We start from the raw sequence: 17,241 nt of genomic DNA, 5'->3' as shown, positions 1-17,241 counted from the left end.
TATGGAGTCTCACTCTCCACATCTTAGTAGTTTGTGTCATCAGGCACAGAAACAGTCTAAATATGGCCCTCTCCTTGGAAAGTGTCCATGTGCTCATCTTGCATAGGTGTCAAGAACAGCTGGAAACTCAAGGCCACGTATCTGACCCATTCACTCCACAGAAGTAGAAATACACCTGTACCACTCCACAGCAGGATTTGAACAACTCAGTTCACAGTTTGAATGTGAACTGGATTCACAGTGGATTACAGCACATCCACTTGTGCATCTTGATCGTCCCAGAAGGTGTATGGGACAGCATGTTGGCCTAAAAACCTCCTCACTTCCCTGAGATTCAAAACTAAATCAGAGTGAGAGAGTAACAGAACCTGGTGTTGCTCCTACCTGAGCATGTTGGCAGACCCAAGGGCATCAGGGGACAGTCCCTGTGCTGTGTGAGTGCTTGGGTGAAAGAGCCTGCAAGCATTTGGTGGTGGTTGAGCTTCCTGCAGCCAGAGCAATAGTTTCTACAGACCCTCAAATAAGCTGCTGCCATACCATCACCAGCTTTTAGCACAAAGATGTAGTTCAAAGTCTAGGCCCATGCTAAACTCAGTTAAAAGAACAGCCCTTCTACTCCCAGACAGTTTCTCCCTGCCCTCTTTTGTCTTTAGGTCCAGAGCATTTAGTGCCCTGGGGCAGCAGCACATAAGGCTCTCGCATGCACGGTCTGCTCCATGACCCCACTTCATGCCTGCAGAATGCAGCTCACTGCCCTCTCACATGCACAGGGAGGCCCAAGCAAACATCACTTCAATATTCCTAGCCCAAGCCTATTTCTCCTTTGCATTCAACATCAGCATAGCTGGGCCAATACAGGAGAGAAAAGAGATTTATTCCTTCAAGAATTGCCTATCATAAGCAGCAATCTCTCTGGCAGCAGTATCCAGGGGACTGGCTGTGTGCTGACCCTCAGGCAGCCCTGCCTCTGATGTGGCTGATAGTTTGGGCTGTAGTGTATTCAGCAGCAGACTTATGTGGTGTTCAGGCTGTAACTGGGCTGGATTGAAAAGTATTCACACATCCCCATCATCACTAGCTCTAGCTCTCCTAGAGACTATCAACTCAGCCACCAAACTATATAAGTAAGCCACATCTACACTAGCTTTTTAGTTCAGATCAGTAGTTTGGGTTTTAAGTTAATTAATTTCCTATTCACTGCACTTAATTTAATTTCCTATTCACCTGATTATTCACTTTCCCATTGTGGTGCAGTCTCATACCTGGTAAACTGAATTCCTTTTGGATGAAGATAAAATAGAAGATGTGCTTCCAGGAATGCACCTATAGTGCTCCGGCTATTGGCAAGCATTCAGTTAATTGGGCCAGAACAGAGCAAGTCCAAAATAATCTCACTCTGAAGCACATTTAGTGTGCTGAACCTGTTCAGATGTTTTAGTGTGCTGAACCTGTTCAGATGTTTTTAGCAGAACAGATTTTAATCTGGAACAGGGTAGCCAAACTAAGTTAGGGAGCAAGGACACATGCAGATTTACTGGCACCTCTGTGGAAACAATAACCTCAAATGAAGACAGTCTCAAATGCAGCCAGAATAACACCTTCAGCCTCGGGCCATTCCTGGGAGACACAGGTGCACTTAGCAACAAACTGCAGTTCGAAGTTGGCTTCAAAATTCTCCTTCTCCCCTCTGCAAAATGTCATAGGTTCACCCATGCATTAAGGCTTCACTGATTGACATCAAATTCCTCACGGAACAGAAGAGTGCAGCTCCCCAGAAATTTAACCCTCCAGTTAGCCCCTGTTCCCACTCATAGGGACCTTCTCTCTCACCTGCCATTGAGATTTGAAAACCTTTTCTCCCTCACACACAGAGCATCTGCAATATAATCTAACTTTCCTCTGCTTCTCCAGGGCTGCAAGACCGACTTGGTGCTCCAGGCATTCCAGCTCCTCCGGAACAGAAGCAGAGCAGGGAGGTGGCACTCAGTCTCAACACTAAGTCAATTCTCCCCATTGTACTGAAAAACAGGGCTCAGAAAGTCATAAAGGAGGAAAAGAAAACTGGCCTATGTTTCCAGGTAGTGGCATATAATGTAGAAGATGATCTCAGCACTAACTGTTTCAGACAAACGACCCTTTACTAGTTCTTTCCATTTCAGCCTTGGCTCCATTCATGTTGCCTGAGACCTAGATCTATTTTTGGAAACCTTAAAAATATACAGGCAGTTGCCAGCCATTCTTATTCCAATGCAGGAACATTTTATACTGAAGACATTACTCTTGGCTCTTGCTCAGATGGCAGGGTTTTTTCCAGGTGAACACCAAACCCTGACCCATGACAATGTTGTCTAGGTAAGTACTGCATCTGTTTCTGGGCTAGAATGTGAAGTGGACTCAAACCCAGAACTTCATTGTAAAGGAGCTGCCTAGAGCAAGAGTCTATTCTGAGAATGTTGATGCTACCTCTCCCACCCAGCTGATACAGTCACAAGTGAAGGGAATTCCCTCCCACCCTGTTAACACTACGTGGTGTGATCTACAGCCAGGGTTGTATGACTGTGAGAGAGTGCACTCCTGCACGAGCCTAACTCTACACACACTCTGCACGCAGCTTTTCCTTTCCCTGCGGCAGAACACGATGATGCAGCACACAGCACACACCACCTGGCCCAGTTAGACACAGGCATGACAGATGGCATCATTTATTTTTCTTAGTTTTTTACTAAACACAGGACATCTCTGAGCAAAAAATACAGAGTATTGCATCACTACAACATGCAAAAATTGTGAAGTACATCACCACACCCTACTATATTTCATTAATCCACCCCTGGGCTGATGCCTTCTCTCTGAGAAAATGGATTGCTTTGAAAGAATGGCTCATTAATCTAAAGAGGAATTACCGCAAGTTGTTCTGTCTTGCCTCAGTTTCCCTAGTTAACGCTTAATTACTGGGATGCTGATAGTCTTAATTAACTGTTGCAATGTACTCTAAGGGCCAAAGGCGAAAAAAGATTATGGCATTACTCAGCTTCCCAGGATTCATTTGGTATTATGAGTATTCTGGGGGATTGACAGGGAATCTGCCTTATTCAGAATTATTTTTTATCTTATTGGTCCCTGGGGAACTGAGCATGCGGGGATCTTACGGTGCGAAAGAATTAAAAATACTGTTTAAAACACTGCTAAGGACTCACAGGAATCACAAGAAGAGATTTCACACTCCAGATCTTTGCCCAATCTCTTGGATGCCGGAAGCTAAATCCTCTGCCCCAGCACTGCTGCTATCAGTAAATAAGCAGGCAATATAAGGCCTGTTTCTCTAGACAAATAAAAGGCACAAGACAAGCAGAAGAAAATTGATATCAATTTTTGGGGGGTTGGTTCACAAGTTCTGAGTAGCTCCTCATATTTCAGAATACAAGTGGTATTACTTTAACCGCACATTTCTGCACAGTTAAAGCTCAGTCCACCTAAGCCTGATGTCTGGTATCAATATTGTGCAACAGGACAAGGAGATGTCAAAACAATGCAATGCTCACCACTCACAAACTCCATTCCCTGCGTGAAAGCCTTGAGCCTGACCTTTTAGTCCTTTTAATTCCAGCCAGAAGATCCTGTTCCTTAGATACAGAAAAACATGTCAAAAAACCAGTGCCCACCTACTTTTCTGGGTTGCTGAGCAGTTGATCTCCCAAGATATTCCTTGGCCTTGGATGACTTGGCCCATTTCTCTCTTGGATGCAGAAAAAAACACTGACTTGAAGACATGGAGGCTGCTGACACCTACTACAAACAGACTAAAATTAGGAAGCTGCTTTATCCACTACAAATGACCATAGAAAATTCTGTTTTCTTCAGGCTTTTTCCTCCTTTCCATGAAGATGCAGATAATTTTGAATTAATTGAAATGGTGTATTTTGAAGGGATTCCTATACCACGATGCATCGCATACCCTGCTTTTTAGCATTAAAATGTAGCAGACATCCCCTTCCCTTGCCCCAAAACCTACACAGACTAACCTACTCTATGAGTCCCACAACCACACCCTACTGTGAGTGTTCAGTCCCTGCCTTGGGTCTCTGCATGTCCACAGCAGACCAAAATAAAACACCAATAAACAAAACAAAGCTTAAAAAGTCAACACCGTCCCTGTGTTCCTCTCAGGTTAATTCACATGGACCATTTGCTTGGGCACTGGCATTATTTTTATATCTGTCTGCCTGCCATGTGAATTTTGTCTATCGACTTCAGGGAACATAGAAGGCCAAGTGTGAGGACAGAATATATGTTCAAATTACCCGAATGTATGCCAAACCATAGATGTGAAGTGTGCCACTTTCCCTCCAGCTGAATTTTCTGGCAATTTACATTTTCAAGAATTTAGAGGAAGTAGACCAACAAAATACAAATAAGATATTTATTTCCTTTTAGAAGGTCTCTTTTCACATAAGCTGTGTTTCTGTGAACATTAATACTGGATCTACACAGTTCTGGATCATTGCCAGTAAACTTTTCATCTGAAGCAGGCAGGACATTTGTGTGTGATTAGCTAGGGCATTTTGAGTTTTGCTGACTTCATGCTTTAATGCTAGCACAATTCAGCAGAGATAAGATTTGATCTGGCATAAATCTGTAGCGACATGGACAGGTGATGTTTGATTTGTCTTCCTGGAACAAACAAGTTCAGCAAGGTCTTTTTAATAAATTTGAACCAGAAGAAAGAGTCACCTCTGGACTGGCTCCTTGTATCACCGGGCCAACATATTTCTGGTCTGATACTTAAGAGTCTTAAATCTGAATTTACTGCCCTGGTGAATGATTGGTCTTCCATGTGCTCTTCCACTTTGTTTTCCCCTAGCTTTCCTCAATAAATTGAGTCAAATTTTCCAGGATGATTCACCTCAGCTATAAGCAGAGATAATCCTGTACAAACTAGAGGGAATCCAGTACACTTTGCTCCTCTCCCAAACTTCTCATCATAACCTAAACTTCTATCATTTCTATTTTGACATTTTTACTGATCTTCTCTCTGCACCACTTCATATTTTTCATAACGAATGAAGTATTCTCACAAATCCCAATCATACTACATCACAGTACTGTGCCATTTTTATCTCTGTTATACCCAGAAAACATGGTATCACATCATGCCATAAATCCAAAATGGGAAATATTTAGCAGCAAAGAGTACCTATGTCAAAAATCACCTCACAAATCCCATCCTGGAGAGCACTGGAGCAGCCTGCACCAAGTGAAGAGCAGCCTCATGTAGGGAGGTCATCCCTGTGCTGTGGGAATGAAAAGGGACTCAGCACGTGACCAAAACTTCCTTCTGCACAATGGATCGATATCCTAGAAACACACAAACCAGCATCTTAGATGAACATTCACACCCAGCAAAGCCCCTCAGCTCCCCGTCCCTCAACCCCAGAGCTGTGATCACCCACACTCCACCAGGTCTCACCCTGCTGCAGGGTCCCCTGTCATTGTGCAGACCACGAGTTTTCATAGGATTTAGCAAAAATCTGAGACAGAATAACTGCACTCTAGATCTGGAAAATTCAGTGCTTAGAAAAAGGATCTCCTCTCCTGCCCTGCCTTGCCAAGCCCACCCGAGAACCTCAGCCCCCAAATGACACACAGAATAACGGAAGTTAATGCAAGGCCTTGACACCCGACAGCAGTGCAAGAGCACTTTGCTCTCCTGGTTCCTTGCTCACTGTACAGCTAGGCATGAACGAACATGCAGGGTCCTGATGCTGTCATTAGAACCTGGCCGTTGACTTCATTGGATGCAATGCCCTGGCATAGCTGTGCATAAATTCAAGTTCACTGCTGTTCCCAGTGTGGCATCCCACAGCACTGGGAATGAAGAGCAAATTACTTAATAAGTGATAATCATCTGGTATATATAGCTTTGAGAAGAGCTTAGCATGGTGAAGAATTGAATGGCTTGGTTCTCATATCCAAAAATAGCTCACAGGCAACAGCCCACTTTTGTATTCCAGTAAGTCCAAGTGAGAGTAAAAGCAGCAAAACTTAAACATGATTGTTATTTTTTGTTCAGTAAACTGCAAGACCATTCTGCTTCCTTTTAATGTTAGTCCCAAATGTGCTTTATTTATTATACTTGTTTGTATTCTTCTCTAGGCTGACTCTCTTCTGACTTTTCAAGTCTATTTTATGGTAAAACGAATCTAATTTTCTGATACTGTTTGGAGGTGTAGGATTGGTTTAAACTCAGATTAAGACAATACATTCTATTCTGTAAAGTAGTGGTTCATTTAATCTCAGTGTCTCATTCTCCTCACCTATAATACAAAAACACTAATTTCTCATGTTTCAATAACAAAAAGTTGCACTGTAAATACTGATAGTTGCCAGGCAGTTGGAAGGTGTGCAAGGGAGGGTATGAGTCCAAATGATTACATACACAGCACTGTATTTATGAAGTTTGTTACCCTGTTTAGGAAAAAAACCACAAATTTTGCAGATATCTCAAAGACTTTCTATCTGAAAGTCTGCCCAAAGAGATTGTAGCTAAAGGATATGCTGTGAAATTCAGCCTAATTATTATCCTTCTCAGAAAAGTTATGAGAGCCCATCTCTGTGAATCTGATTCAGTTCTTCCTTACAGTGGTGCAGACTGAGTGCAGTGATTCAGGATTAACTGTAACAAATCTGACTTGTTGGGTCAAATTCCAGAATAGTTTGTGTATCCAGGCTCCAAAGAGCTTGGGTCTTCACTTTCCGGGAATTGATTTAATGCTCAGAAAAGGAGGAAGAACATTTCACTGGCAACTCTGCTATACCGAGGGCTAGCTTCACCTTTCAAAATTATCAAATTAATTTATTGAACTGTTTTATATAATCCACAGCTTTTGACTTAACTGCCTTGTTTGTAGAGTGATTTAGAATGAAATTGGATATTATAAAAAAAGTAGATGTCTGGTAATGACGAACTGATGTGATTTTGGTGAGGGGCTTCCCTGTGTTTTTCCTCGACTACGAACATTTTTTTATATTTCAGCTCTGCCTATAAAGTAATCATGGTTCAAGGCATCAATATTTCATAAGGCATAAACAGTTCCCCTTTAGGAAAAGTAAAAGCAGTTTTTCCTGTGTGTGAAATTTCCACATTGCCAAGAACAAGAAAGCTTTCGAAACACTATCTTTGCTGCCTGCAGACCTTCACTGCCTTATAGGGTCTGAATCCCATGGATTCACGCTGGGGGCGGGCCAGGAATACTGGCTTTTCCTCTTTCTGGGTGATTCTGGGAGGCCCGCAAATGATGTCATGGTACATTTTAGGCTACAATAACAGGAAATCATCAAGTGTTTACACTGGCAGACTGGGCTGTGATGTGATTTTCCTCCTCTTCCTCTCTGCCCCCCCCCACCCACCTCGCCCCTGCCATTGACTTCCTTGATATATCTGCTTCCTCTGATTAAAATACTACAAGGTGACAACACTGAAGGAGGAAGAAGGAAAGTGGGGGAGACAGAAAGGCATATTTTAAAAAAAGATTATTCCCCACAAAGCACTAAGAGAGCACAATCCTCCTTCTCTGGCCCCGCACATACTGTGTTAGTGCAGCAGCCCAGACACGTCAGAAACTGGACTGCTGAGGAGCTGGAGGATGAACCGCTCCCAGCTGAGACATGAAAAAGAAACTCTCCCCTCCCTAGCACAGATGAGTCACAGAAAATATCTCCCTGGCAAAGTTTTGCTTCTGAACTTTCCTGCCACACAAGCACATCTGAAAATATATGTCATGGGCTTATGGACTTCAAGGAGGAGGAGGCCATGCTTTCAGGGTTTGGGTCACAAGAAGGGTACCAGAGACCTTTGCCCAGAGATTGTACCACAGTCTGTGGCAAACATCAGTTTTCAATCAAAGGTGAGTGAAGGTGCTGGGGTTGGACGGGGCTTCAGGCACTGCTTCGACCACGGATGCACAGTATGAACATTAGATATTGTGTCCTTTCCAACTTGCTAATACAAAGGGAAGAAGGAGGAAGATGTAAGGAGGTATCCAGAAGACAAGGGATTCCAATGAGGTAAAACAGACTAATTGGCTTCAGGACAGGTTATGTTTCCTTGAAGTGTACAGCATGACTATATCCTTCCAGCTCACTGCTATGGCCCTGGACTAGCAGAGTGCACACAAACAGCTCCGAGTTGGGGGACACTAAGGAGTAGCTGGCAGGGGCTAACTCTAGAGCAGATAATTAGGATTGCGGGAGCTTAAGGAGAATGTGTGAGGAGACAGGTCATTTACACCAATGTGGAAGGAAGTCTGAGATGAGAAAGATTGCAAATATTAAAGAAGTTCTCTGTAAATGACAATGTGTAAAAGAAGCATACCTCAGGATAAGCTGGGATCTCCTTTCTACACTCTGTCACAAGCCAAAGGTATCCAATGAAACTGAAAAGATAAATAATTTTAACGATTTTTTTGTCACACAGTATACACTTTGCTGTATACATATATATATACATATATATATATACCTGATCTAGGATATCACTGGGAACACAGTAGTTCTCTCTGTTCAGGAAAGAATTGGACTTTTTATGGGTAAAAAGGTCCATGTTGCATAGCATACAGAAACAAAGACTGGAGCAGCAGTGTACAATCAGGCTAATTTCTAACCTGTCTCTTGCTAGACTGTATGTGAACTTACTCTGCTGCAAGGAAATGGTAGAGACGCACAGAAGCCCTGTCTCTATTCCTTGAGCTCTCCTGTTCCCTGGTTTTCCATGAAACAGCATTTTAATGTCTTGCAACCATGTAAAGAAACTGGTATGTGTCTTACATTGGGCCATCCTTAAGGAGAAAGGTCTTTTCTGACAACTTCAGCAACTGTTGATACATTTGCAAAGAGTGGGCTTTCTGCTTTAAAATCCTTATTTTCTGTGTATGCTGCATATCTGTGTTGGCCATGAGCTCCTCTGAATACAACCACAAAAGAGTGATAAAGGCACCCCCCTGAAGCCATCATCATCATGGCTGGGCTTCGCGAACGAAGGTTTGGGAAGGCTCTATCCACATTTGCTACAGGCACGCTGGTGGCTTATGAGGCCAATACGTGACAGACATATCCGATTGCAAAAGGCACAGCAGAAAGACTCCTTAGATGGTGTATTCTGCAATACACGGTTCTTTCTGCATTACCTTTTTTCCTGGAGGGTGATCCTGTGTGTGTTCTCAAAGGAGACAGCTGTGTTATAGATGGTGTGTCTCCAGGCCTCCCGATTGGAGGCCAGAGTAGACCAGTTATGGTGATCAATATGGCCAAGGCTGAGATGTTGTTTCAGGGAGTCCTCGTATCTTTTCTTCAGGGCTCCTCTCTTGCGGCAGCCGGTGGCAAGTTCACCATAGAGCAAGATCTTAGGGAGGTGGTGGTCCTTCATCCTGGAGACGTGCCCTGCCCAACGCAGCTGTGTTCTCAGTAACATGGCCTCTATAACTTTAACCCTGTTCCAGCTTTGGACAGGTTGGGTCAAATAACTGCACCTTGTTCAAAGCACAGGGAGCACAGAGTTTTGTCACAATCCCAAGAAGCACAGCAGCAAGTATGTGCTTTGAAGTATTTGGGGATGCTACGGAGTTAAATTAACTGGAAATTCATCCCATCGAGTGTAGACAACATTAAGAAAACAGACTCAGAAGAGAGGGACAGGAGTATTGAATTTCTAACTGCTTTCATGATGTCACTAGCTGACAAGCAAGGAGTAGGTAATATTATTCAACAGTGATGAGTGGCCAAGGTGAGAAGTCCTTTACCTCAGTTTAAATCCTGCTCACATCACAAGCTCTGCAACTGTATTGGAAGTCACAAGATCAAATTGCATCAGTTAATTTGCTGCCACTCTGTGGCAAAAGGGGTGGGGATATGAAACGGCAAATCAATGGAAGAAAAGAGTCTGGGACACAGCACAGTTGGCTACCTTGATGAGGCTCCCACTTGCAGTAGCAGCAAAGTTCCTCACTTTGTGCAGTTATGCCTCAAAATCTCATTTGAGCAAGAAAGCTGATAACCAGGATGGATCATTTTGTCTTGCTGCAGAAGGCTTTTCTTCCTCTCTGCTGCTCCTGATTAATGGACAGTACTCATCTGGAAGTGCTTGGCTGCCATGGGAAGGCATAAAACTGACTTCTTTGGAAACCTAGTTAGGAAACCAAGCCCATGTGGAAGTGACAAGGTGTGTAGGGGTCTAACAGAGACCTTATGACCTCAAATTCATTTATCATGCTGGGTATCAAAAACATCTTGGTCCTTAACCCACTGTAAGACAATTTGTATTAAATTATATAATTTTTAAATGAAAGATGACAGAGTTTTGGAAGAGGGTAAGAAAAAAAGGATTGAGGGTGAATGTAGCTATCAAGGAAGATAGTAAGTTCTAAGCACAAAGTCCCTGATGTGGCTAGTTAAGGAAACCACACAGATAAAAATCATGTTTGGGGTCCAATAAAATCCATATCCATGATATTGCTCTCACCTACTCCTAGATCACCTGTGGCCTGAGACCTGACTCCCTCCTCCCACCCAAGCACTGCAAAAGAGCTTCAAAGTCGATCAGAGGCTACAGGAGGGTCACAAGGACAGTAAAGGATCTGGAGGGGAAGCGTTATGAGGAGTGGCTGAGGGCACTTGGTTTGTTCAGCCTGGAAAAAAGGAGACTGAGGTCAGACCTCATTGGGGTCTTCAACATCCTCCTGAGGGGCAGCAGAGGGGCAGATATCGATCTCTTCGCTCTCGTGACCAGTGACAGGACTCAAGGAAACAGCTGGAGCTGAGTTGGGGGAAGTTTAGGTTGGATCTCAGGAAAAGGTTCTTCCCCCAGAGAGTGGTGGAGCACTGAACAGGCTCACCAGGGCAGTGGGCACGGCCCCAAGGCTGCCAGAGCTCCAGGAGCACTTGGACAATGCTCTCAGGCATATGGTGGGATTGTTGAGGTGTCCTGTGCAGGGCCAGGAGTTGGAGTTGATGATCCTTGTGGTTCCCTTCCAACTCAGCATATTCTGTGATTCTGTGATTCTGTAATCTCCAGCTCCCCAGCTGGGCCACAGGAGCAGGTCATAAGCATGGATAAGCCTCAGTCCCTTCCTTTCGTTGGGCTACACTGGAGTAACGAGCGAACTGTCCCACAAACTACTCTCACAGTGGGTAACAGCAGCAGGCAGAAATGCTTTCCCCTTACCACTCACTAAAGCAAAATGCCTTGTAGTGTTCCTCTTGCTTGGGAAACCTGCAGCTCTCTCCACAAGAGAGAAGTGTGGTCTAGAGAGGGGAAGGACTCTGACCTGGTTGGCAAAGCCGTATTGCCAAGCACAGGCCCCATTTCCCCATCACTTCTGTGCTGTGTGAAGCTGTGTTGGCATTTCCAAGTGACAAGCAACTCCTCCTACTTCCACAGTGGGGAGCACTGGGAACATGAAAAAGGACGGGAGCTGTATTTATTCCATGCTTTTTCAGAGGTCAGCTCAAATTGGTAGCACCGGTCAGCATGCACAAAGGAATTTTTTGCTGGGAAATCCTAGACTAGTTTGCAGGAATGTGTTCTTTTTACTGACACTTCCATGAAAGAAGTCAAGAGTGCTCTTTGTCATATGGTTTAGTGTCATATGGTAGTCCTGCAAGGAGCGGGGAATTGGGCTTGATGATCTTTATGGGTCCCTTCTAACTTGAGATATTCCATGGTTCTATGGATTTTTTAGTTTTCTGAACAATAAAGATGGAAGAATTTTCACAAGCTAAAAATGTCTCATTACATTTTTCTTATTTTGGACATTATATCTGTATCAATACATTACTGTATTTGCACGTTAAACATGTAGATGTTTTTTCTTGTTTTGTCTTTATTTCAATCAAGTGGGTTTACTCAATTAAAATGCCTCATTGTGGTATTATCAAAGTGATTGTTTCACTCTGGACCTGACTGGTGATCACTGGACTGGGTGACCCTGGTAACTGTCAATGGATGTGATCCTGACTGGGGTCTGCAGATTCACTCCTCATCAGCACAAATTTGCCTCATGATGAGGAGTCTTGGCTGAGTCTGGTTGCCATCTCTGGGCCTGCCCTTCTCAGCACACTCCACCTGGCACCGTGTACCTGGTGCCTGGCTGATGAGGGTCCTGCTCTGGCCATTGTGGTTTTGTGCTTGAATCCTGGGTTGCTGACTGACCTTCCAGGAAATGCTGGCCCCCACTGCATCCTGATAACCTGATTCTTAAGAGATATCCACCTTCTGACTTTTTATTCTGATCCAAAATAAAAGCATATTATCAACTGACATTGTCTCTCCAGCTTCTCATGTGCTTTGTGTTGTATTTGCAGTGGTTTTAAATTTCACTTTAGACAAAAACATACTGTAATTGCATTAGAACAGAGGGAAGTTACCTCGTGTTTCAATACAAATAAAGTAGCCTTAAAATGATATCCTGAACAGAAAAATCATAGCAACAAAATTTAATCAAAATTGCAATTAAACAACCTTGATGAAATTTAAATATATAACTGTTATTGCATACAGATTTTTTTACTTACTAAAAAAAATAATCTTAGCACATCTCTCTGCTATATAAACAATGGGACGTGGGGGTTTCTTATACCTTAAAAACTTTTGTTATTTCAAAATTAAACATATGTAACAAGCCTATCCAGTTAAAAGATAAATATTCCTAGTTTATATCTATGCCTTAAGAAAGCAAATTACATTAAAATTATATGGAGTACTGAAGATGATGTACTTCTTTTTGAACAGCAATAATACACAGATATTTTGGCTAATAGCTCAGTGACTGTTACATAAAAATCAAGAACTGTAGAAATGTGTTGATACACTGGAAGTGTCTGATGAAATTTTCATCTCACTGAGGTCAATGAGAGGTTCCCATTGACTTTGGCAGATACAAAAGGGCTTTGCTGTCAGAGGGCTCCCCTTGCTGCTACCAAGATGCCACAGCAATACTTGTGAGCCCTCAAGGCAGGTTATCCAAAAGTGTGGGCTTTTAGGCCCACAGGTATTCAGTTCAGCCTGCTGCCTTCTTTACATGTACATCTGATTCTGGCAAATCAGATGTACTGGCTTGTTTAGATAAAACAAGGAAACAGAACATTGTTAAAAATAGCCAATCAGAACCCATGTCTCCTCACTGCTGTCAGAGCAGGACCGTGCACAGATCGTCTTTCCCAGCATGCAAAATGACATTATGGTCTGTCAGGCGATGGAGGGCAGAGATAACGTCATGAGTTGTTTGCCAGCTAAGGCAATATGCTGTGAGCTCAGATCATAGAACTGGGTGCTGTGGGGCACATTCTAGGCTGTAATGCAGTTTGTCTCAAAATAGCTAGGGGGGAGAGAGAAACCGTGGCACATAAAGCCGGGGATGAAGTACAGTATGGGAAAGACCCATGAGATTCAACAGTTCTGATCCGTCATGTATCAAGTACTGCAAGCTCACCAATTATTTGAAATATGCTAAGGCAAGTAAATGCAGTAAGAACTATTTGCACTCCTCTTCCACCAAAGGAAATAAACCATGCTGAAGGTTTATTGCTAAAAGCAAACAGAAACAGAGGTTCTGAAATGTTAATGTTTTTTTCTTCTCTTCAGCTTCTGTTTGAAGATAGCAACACCATAATAGCTTTTACATTTTACCAGGAAAATGGGTATTGGGAGAATGGTTAACATGCTGAACACTGCAGCTAAGGCTGCTGTCACTTGACCAGCTGTGGTGAGAGGGATAATATCTCCATAGCCCACTGTAGTGAGTGTGATTAAAGCCTATCACAAGCAAACACGAATGTCAGTGAAGTGCAGCTCCCCTGTGTAGGAAGGATGGCTACCTAGCAACTCCCCATAGAAGAAGACAGAGGCAAAGAAGAGGGTCTCAAAGGCCAAAATCATCAGCAGGATGCAAATCTCTCTGAGGATGTAGCACAGAACCCTGAGGATCAGTGGCGTTTCTATCAGCTTGGATATCTTCAGGAGTTTGAGACAGACAATGCAAACAAAACCCAACCAAAGCCTCAGGCTTGGTGTTCTATGAATCTGCCCAGCCATAAAGAGTTTCATATATACTGGGAAGAGGGAGAAGAAGTCAACCATGTTCAGGGGATTTTGGAAGAACAACTTCCTGTCCGGACAGAAACAAAATTGCACAGAAAACTCAAAAGTAAACCAGAGGACATAAATTAGCTCCAGATGAAGCAAGTAGGCAGTCTGCTGGTAATAGGGTTCCTGGTCATTGTGGAAGACCTCAGAATCACCAACAGAGGTCAAGCTAGGAGTAAAGAACTCAAATTGTGCCTTAGTCTCCTCGCAGATTATGATGACAATTCCGACTATGAACAGTAGAGAAAAAAAAGCCAAGCACTTCAGAGGGAAGAAAAGGCACATATATAATTAAATCAACAAACAAGTATCATATAACCTCACTGCCCCACCATAACCCCAGGACCACCTCCACAGGCACAATACAATCCCAGACTAATCTTTCTCAAATCAACATTGTCCAGCTCACATGGGAGTGCGTTTTCTCCTTCCAGATTTGAAAAATAATAGAGAAGATTGGAGTCAAATAAAAAAAATCTGAATTCTTATATTGGCATTTGTAAGGAAATACTCCAACAGCTGGAGTAGTGTGGACAGACTCACACTGAGGGCCTCTTCAGCATTAAATGTTGGCTCCAGAAATACCAGCAGCACAGAAAACATCCTCTGCAAGTCTCTGACTTGTGTTTATTGTTCTGCATGCCTGACATTTTAAAGAGGCATGGGGCATGCATTTTGTGTAGAGAAGAGGGACAAGAGAATGAGAGAAAAATAAGGTGTCTATTAGTGAGAAGAAAATTTTTTCTTTTTTAATCCAGGACTCAAAGTATACCTACCAAAGATATGAACCCATTAGCATTTTTCATGCACCCATTCCAGTAATCCCAAAGGACACAGGCTGTGTCCATCTGCACTTATAGTATTACCTTAGCACTGAAAGAAGAAAAAGTTTTTTCAAATATAGACCAAATCTTTGGCTGCCACCTGGTTCACCAGCTGAAATCCCTTCTTTCTGTCTGGACTATGAGGCATTGGTCATCAGTTTGTTCATCTTCATCCCAAATGTTATATTCCTCTGGCTGCACCTCTTTGTTATTCAGCTTCAGCCAGCAGCAGGGTGCTAGCTATGTCTCATTTATTTCCCAGAAAACCAGCTCTTCTTCTAAGACTGACCTACAGGTATCAATGGGGCAGTGGAAATGTTTGGTCCTATAACAGTTCAACACAGAGCTGAATATCTCAGCGCTCCTGTCAAAAAAGAACTCTTTGGCGGTGGGATCATAGGCGTAGATTCTTGGGGCATGAGGCTCTGTTAGACTGCACAGCTTGGTCCCTGGGAAGGTCCGAAGAATGCTGCTGTATGTCTCATATCTGACTCCTCCAATAATCAGGATGATTTTTTCCTTGGAGTCTTCCATCTGTGAGGGAGGAGGAAGAAGCAGTCCTCATAGGCTCTTGTTTATCTTCAGTTTGAAAGAGAAGAACACAAAAGAAGTAAAGTAAAGCAAGTTCTGAAGCAGTAAGGATTTCCAGGGTACCTTACTGCAGTGCTTTTAATCACATTTTGTACCTGAAACCTGCATCTCCTACAGGGAGGAAGGCCCTTCTGCCCTTCCCCATCATGTTCAGTGCCTGTTCCTAGACTTTGCTCTGTGGATGCATTGTCTGAACACTTTTCAGGATATGCATCAAACAAAATGACAAACATCTGTTTTGCATTGTTCTCCCTCTCAGCTTCTCCCCATGGGGACAGAGCACACAGTCCAAACTCTGTTTCACCACATTTGTTCATATACTGTAGATAATCACTGCAATCAACTCATTTGAGGTAAAGTTTCATTCTCAATACAATCCTTCCACTATCCCTTTCCATGTCTAGTTCTTCCATCTCCACATCCAATTTCTTTCTCCACAAGCATTTTCTTGCAGTGACCTTCATGTGCCAAAGACGTACAAGTCATCAACAGCTTATTCTCCACTCAGGTCTTAAAACATAATCTCTTGTGTTGAGCCTGGCATAACAAGTTTCACAACAGACCCTGCTGCTTGGTGGGAACATTGAGATTGCCTGAACTACACTTTTTCCTTCAGTCTTCCCTGTAGAGTCCCACTGAGCCAAAACATCTTTCCCTCTGCAGAAAGTTGCTCTGGAAAGTTATCTGGAAACTATATGCAGGATTCCTGGAGTAGCTAGAAATGCAGAATAAGATACTGCCTCCTCCTGACATCTCAGAATAGCCCTAGACTCTGCTGCCAAGGCCTCTGGCATTGGAAAACATGTTCAGATGCTTATTTCCTGTAATACATCTCCTTTTGCTGTTCAAAATTTAATGTGCCTGGAAGAAAAACTCAAGACCTGCTTTATGAACATTATTCTAAGAAGGTAGGGAAAACAAGGACCTATGTGTTCCTTAGAACACCCAGGAGAGGTGCAGAATAGGGGCAGGATGTTACTGAGAAAGTAACTAAGGCCATCTTTTACCCACATGTATTCACTTCTGACTTTCTTAACTCCTCCATTTCCTCTCTTCCATTTCTACGCATTCCTATCCAACCTTCTCTAATGCCCTGCATAACTGAAAGTCCAGTTGTCCCTCCTCTTTTTTTTGCAGAAAATGCTGAACATGGGAGTCACAGGTCACTTCTGCAACAAACCTTGTAAAGAACTATGTATAGCACTTCATTCAGCCTTATGAATGAATGGAATGCTAGAAGCTGCAGCTTGGTCACACACTCATGGCAGAAGAGAATTACCGCCCATCAGCTGTCCTTCCCAATCCCAACATACGTGAGTCTTGATGCACCTTCACCCTCAAGCTTCCACTAACTTCAACTAGAGCAGGATTCAGCATAAGGACTAAAAGTGTGCTGGTATTGTTTAGTACTTGCTGCATAGGAATCCACACAGCATGATTCTAAGCAGGTTAAATTAATCCATCACTCAGCAAATCCGGAGTTATATTATTGGACTCTGTTGCCTAGCTCTCTAAAAGAGCACAGCGATTTTTGAGATCCCAGCTAAACTTGCCTTCATCTGCTTAGAATGCCAGATATCTCTTGCTTAAACATAACAATCCTTATGTGAGAACTGAGCTGAAAAGTGCCATTTCATAATCTTACCTTGGTGCTCTTGCAGCAACTCTGCAAACAGAAGAAAGGAGAAGAGA

The 17,241-nt window shown here is 43.1% G+C and overlaps 1 protein-coding gene across 4 annotated transcripts in view; it reads right to left on the bottom strand.

Annotated features, from left to right (window-relative positions):
• MSN (moesin) overlaps positions 1–17,241 on the bottom strand; it is a 67,197-nt gene extending 49,956 nt beyond the window's left edge. The window contains exons 1-4 of one of the 4 annotated variants that reach the window (XM_064669491.1): positions 17,195–17,241; positions 15,001–15,537; positions 5,195–5,355; positions 3,667–3,789 (exon numbers count right to left, since the gene is read on the bottom strand). In XM_064669491.1, the coding sequence (XP_064525561.1) occupies positions 3,667–3,771 (105 nt within the window). In that variant the 5' untranslated portion in view covers positions 3,772–3,789; positions 5,195–5,355; positions 15,001–15,537; positions 17,195–17,241. Of the gene's footprint in view, positions 1–3,666; positions 3,790–5,194; positions 5,356–15,000; positions 15,538–17,194 lie in introns of those variants that run through there. The other 3 variants (XM_064669488.1, XM_064669487.1, XM_064669489.1) reach the window with 3 other exon arrangements.

The sequence above is a fragment of the Pseudopipra pipra genome, chromosome 13 (genome assembly GCF_036250125.1).
Source record: "Pseudopipra pipra isolate bDixPip1 chromosome 13, bDixPip1.hap1, whole genome shotgun sequence".
Taxonomy (NCBI): domain Eukaryota; kingdom Metazoa; phylum Chordata; class Aves; order Passeriformes; family Pipridae; genus Pseudopipra; species Pseudopipra pipra.
The sequence above is the reverse complement of the archived record's forward strand: the minus strand, read 5'-3'. Positions and strand labels throughout refer to the sequence as shown.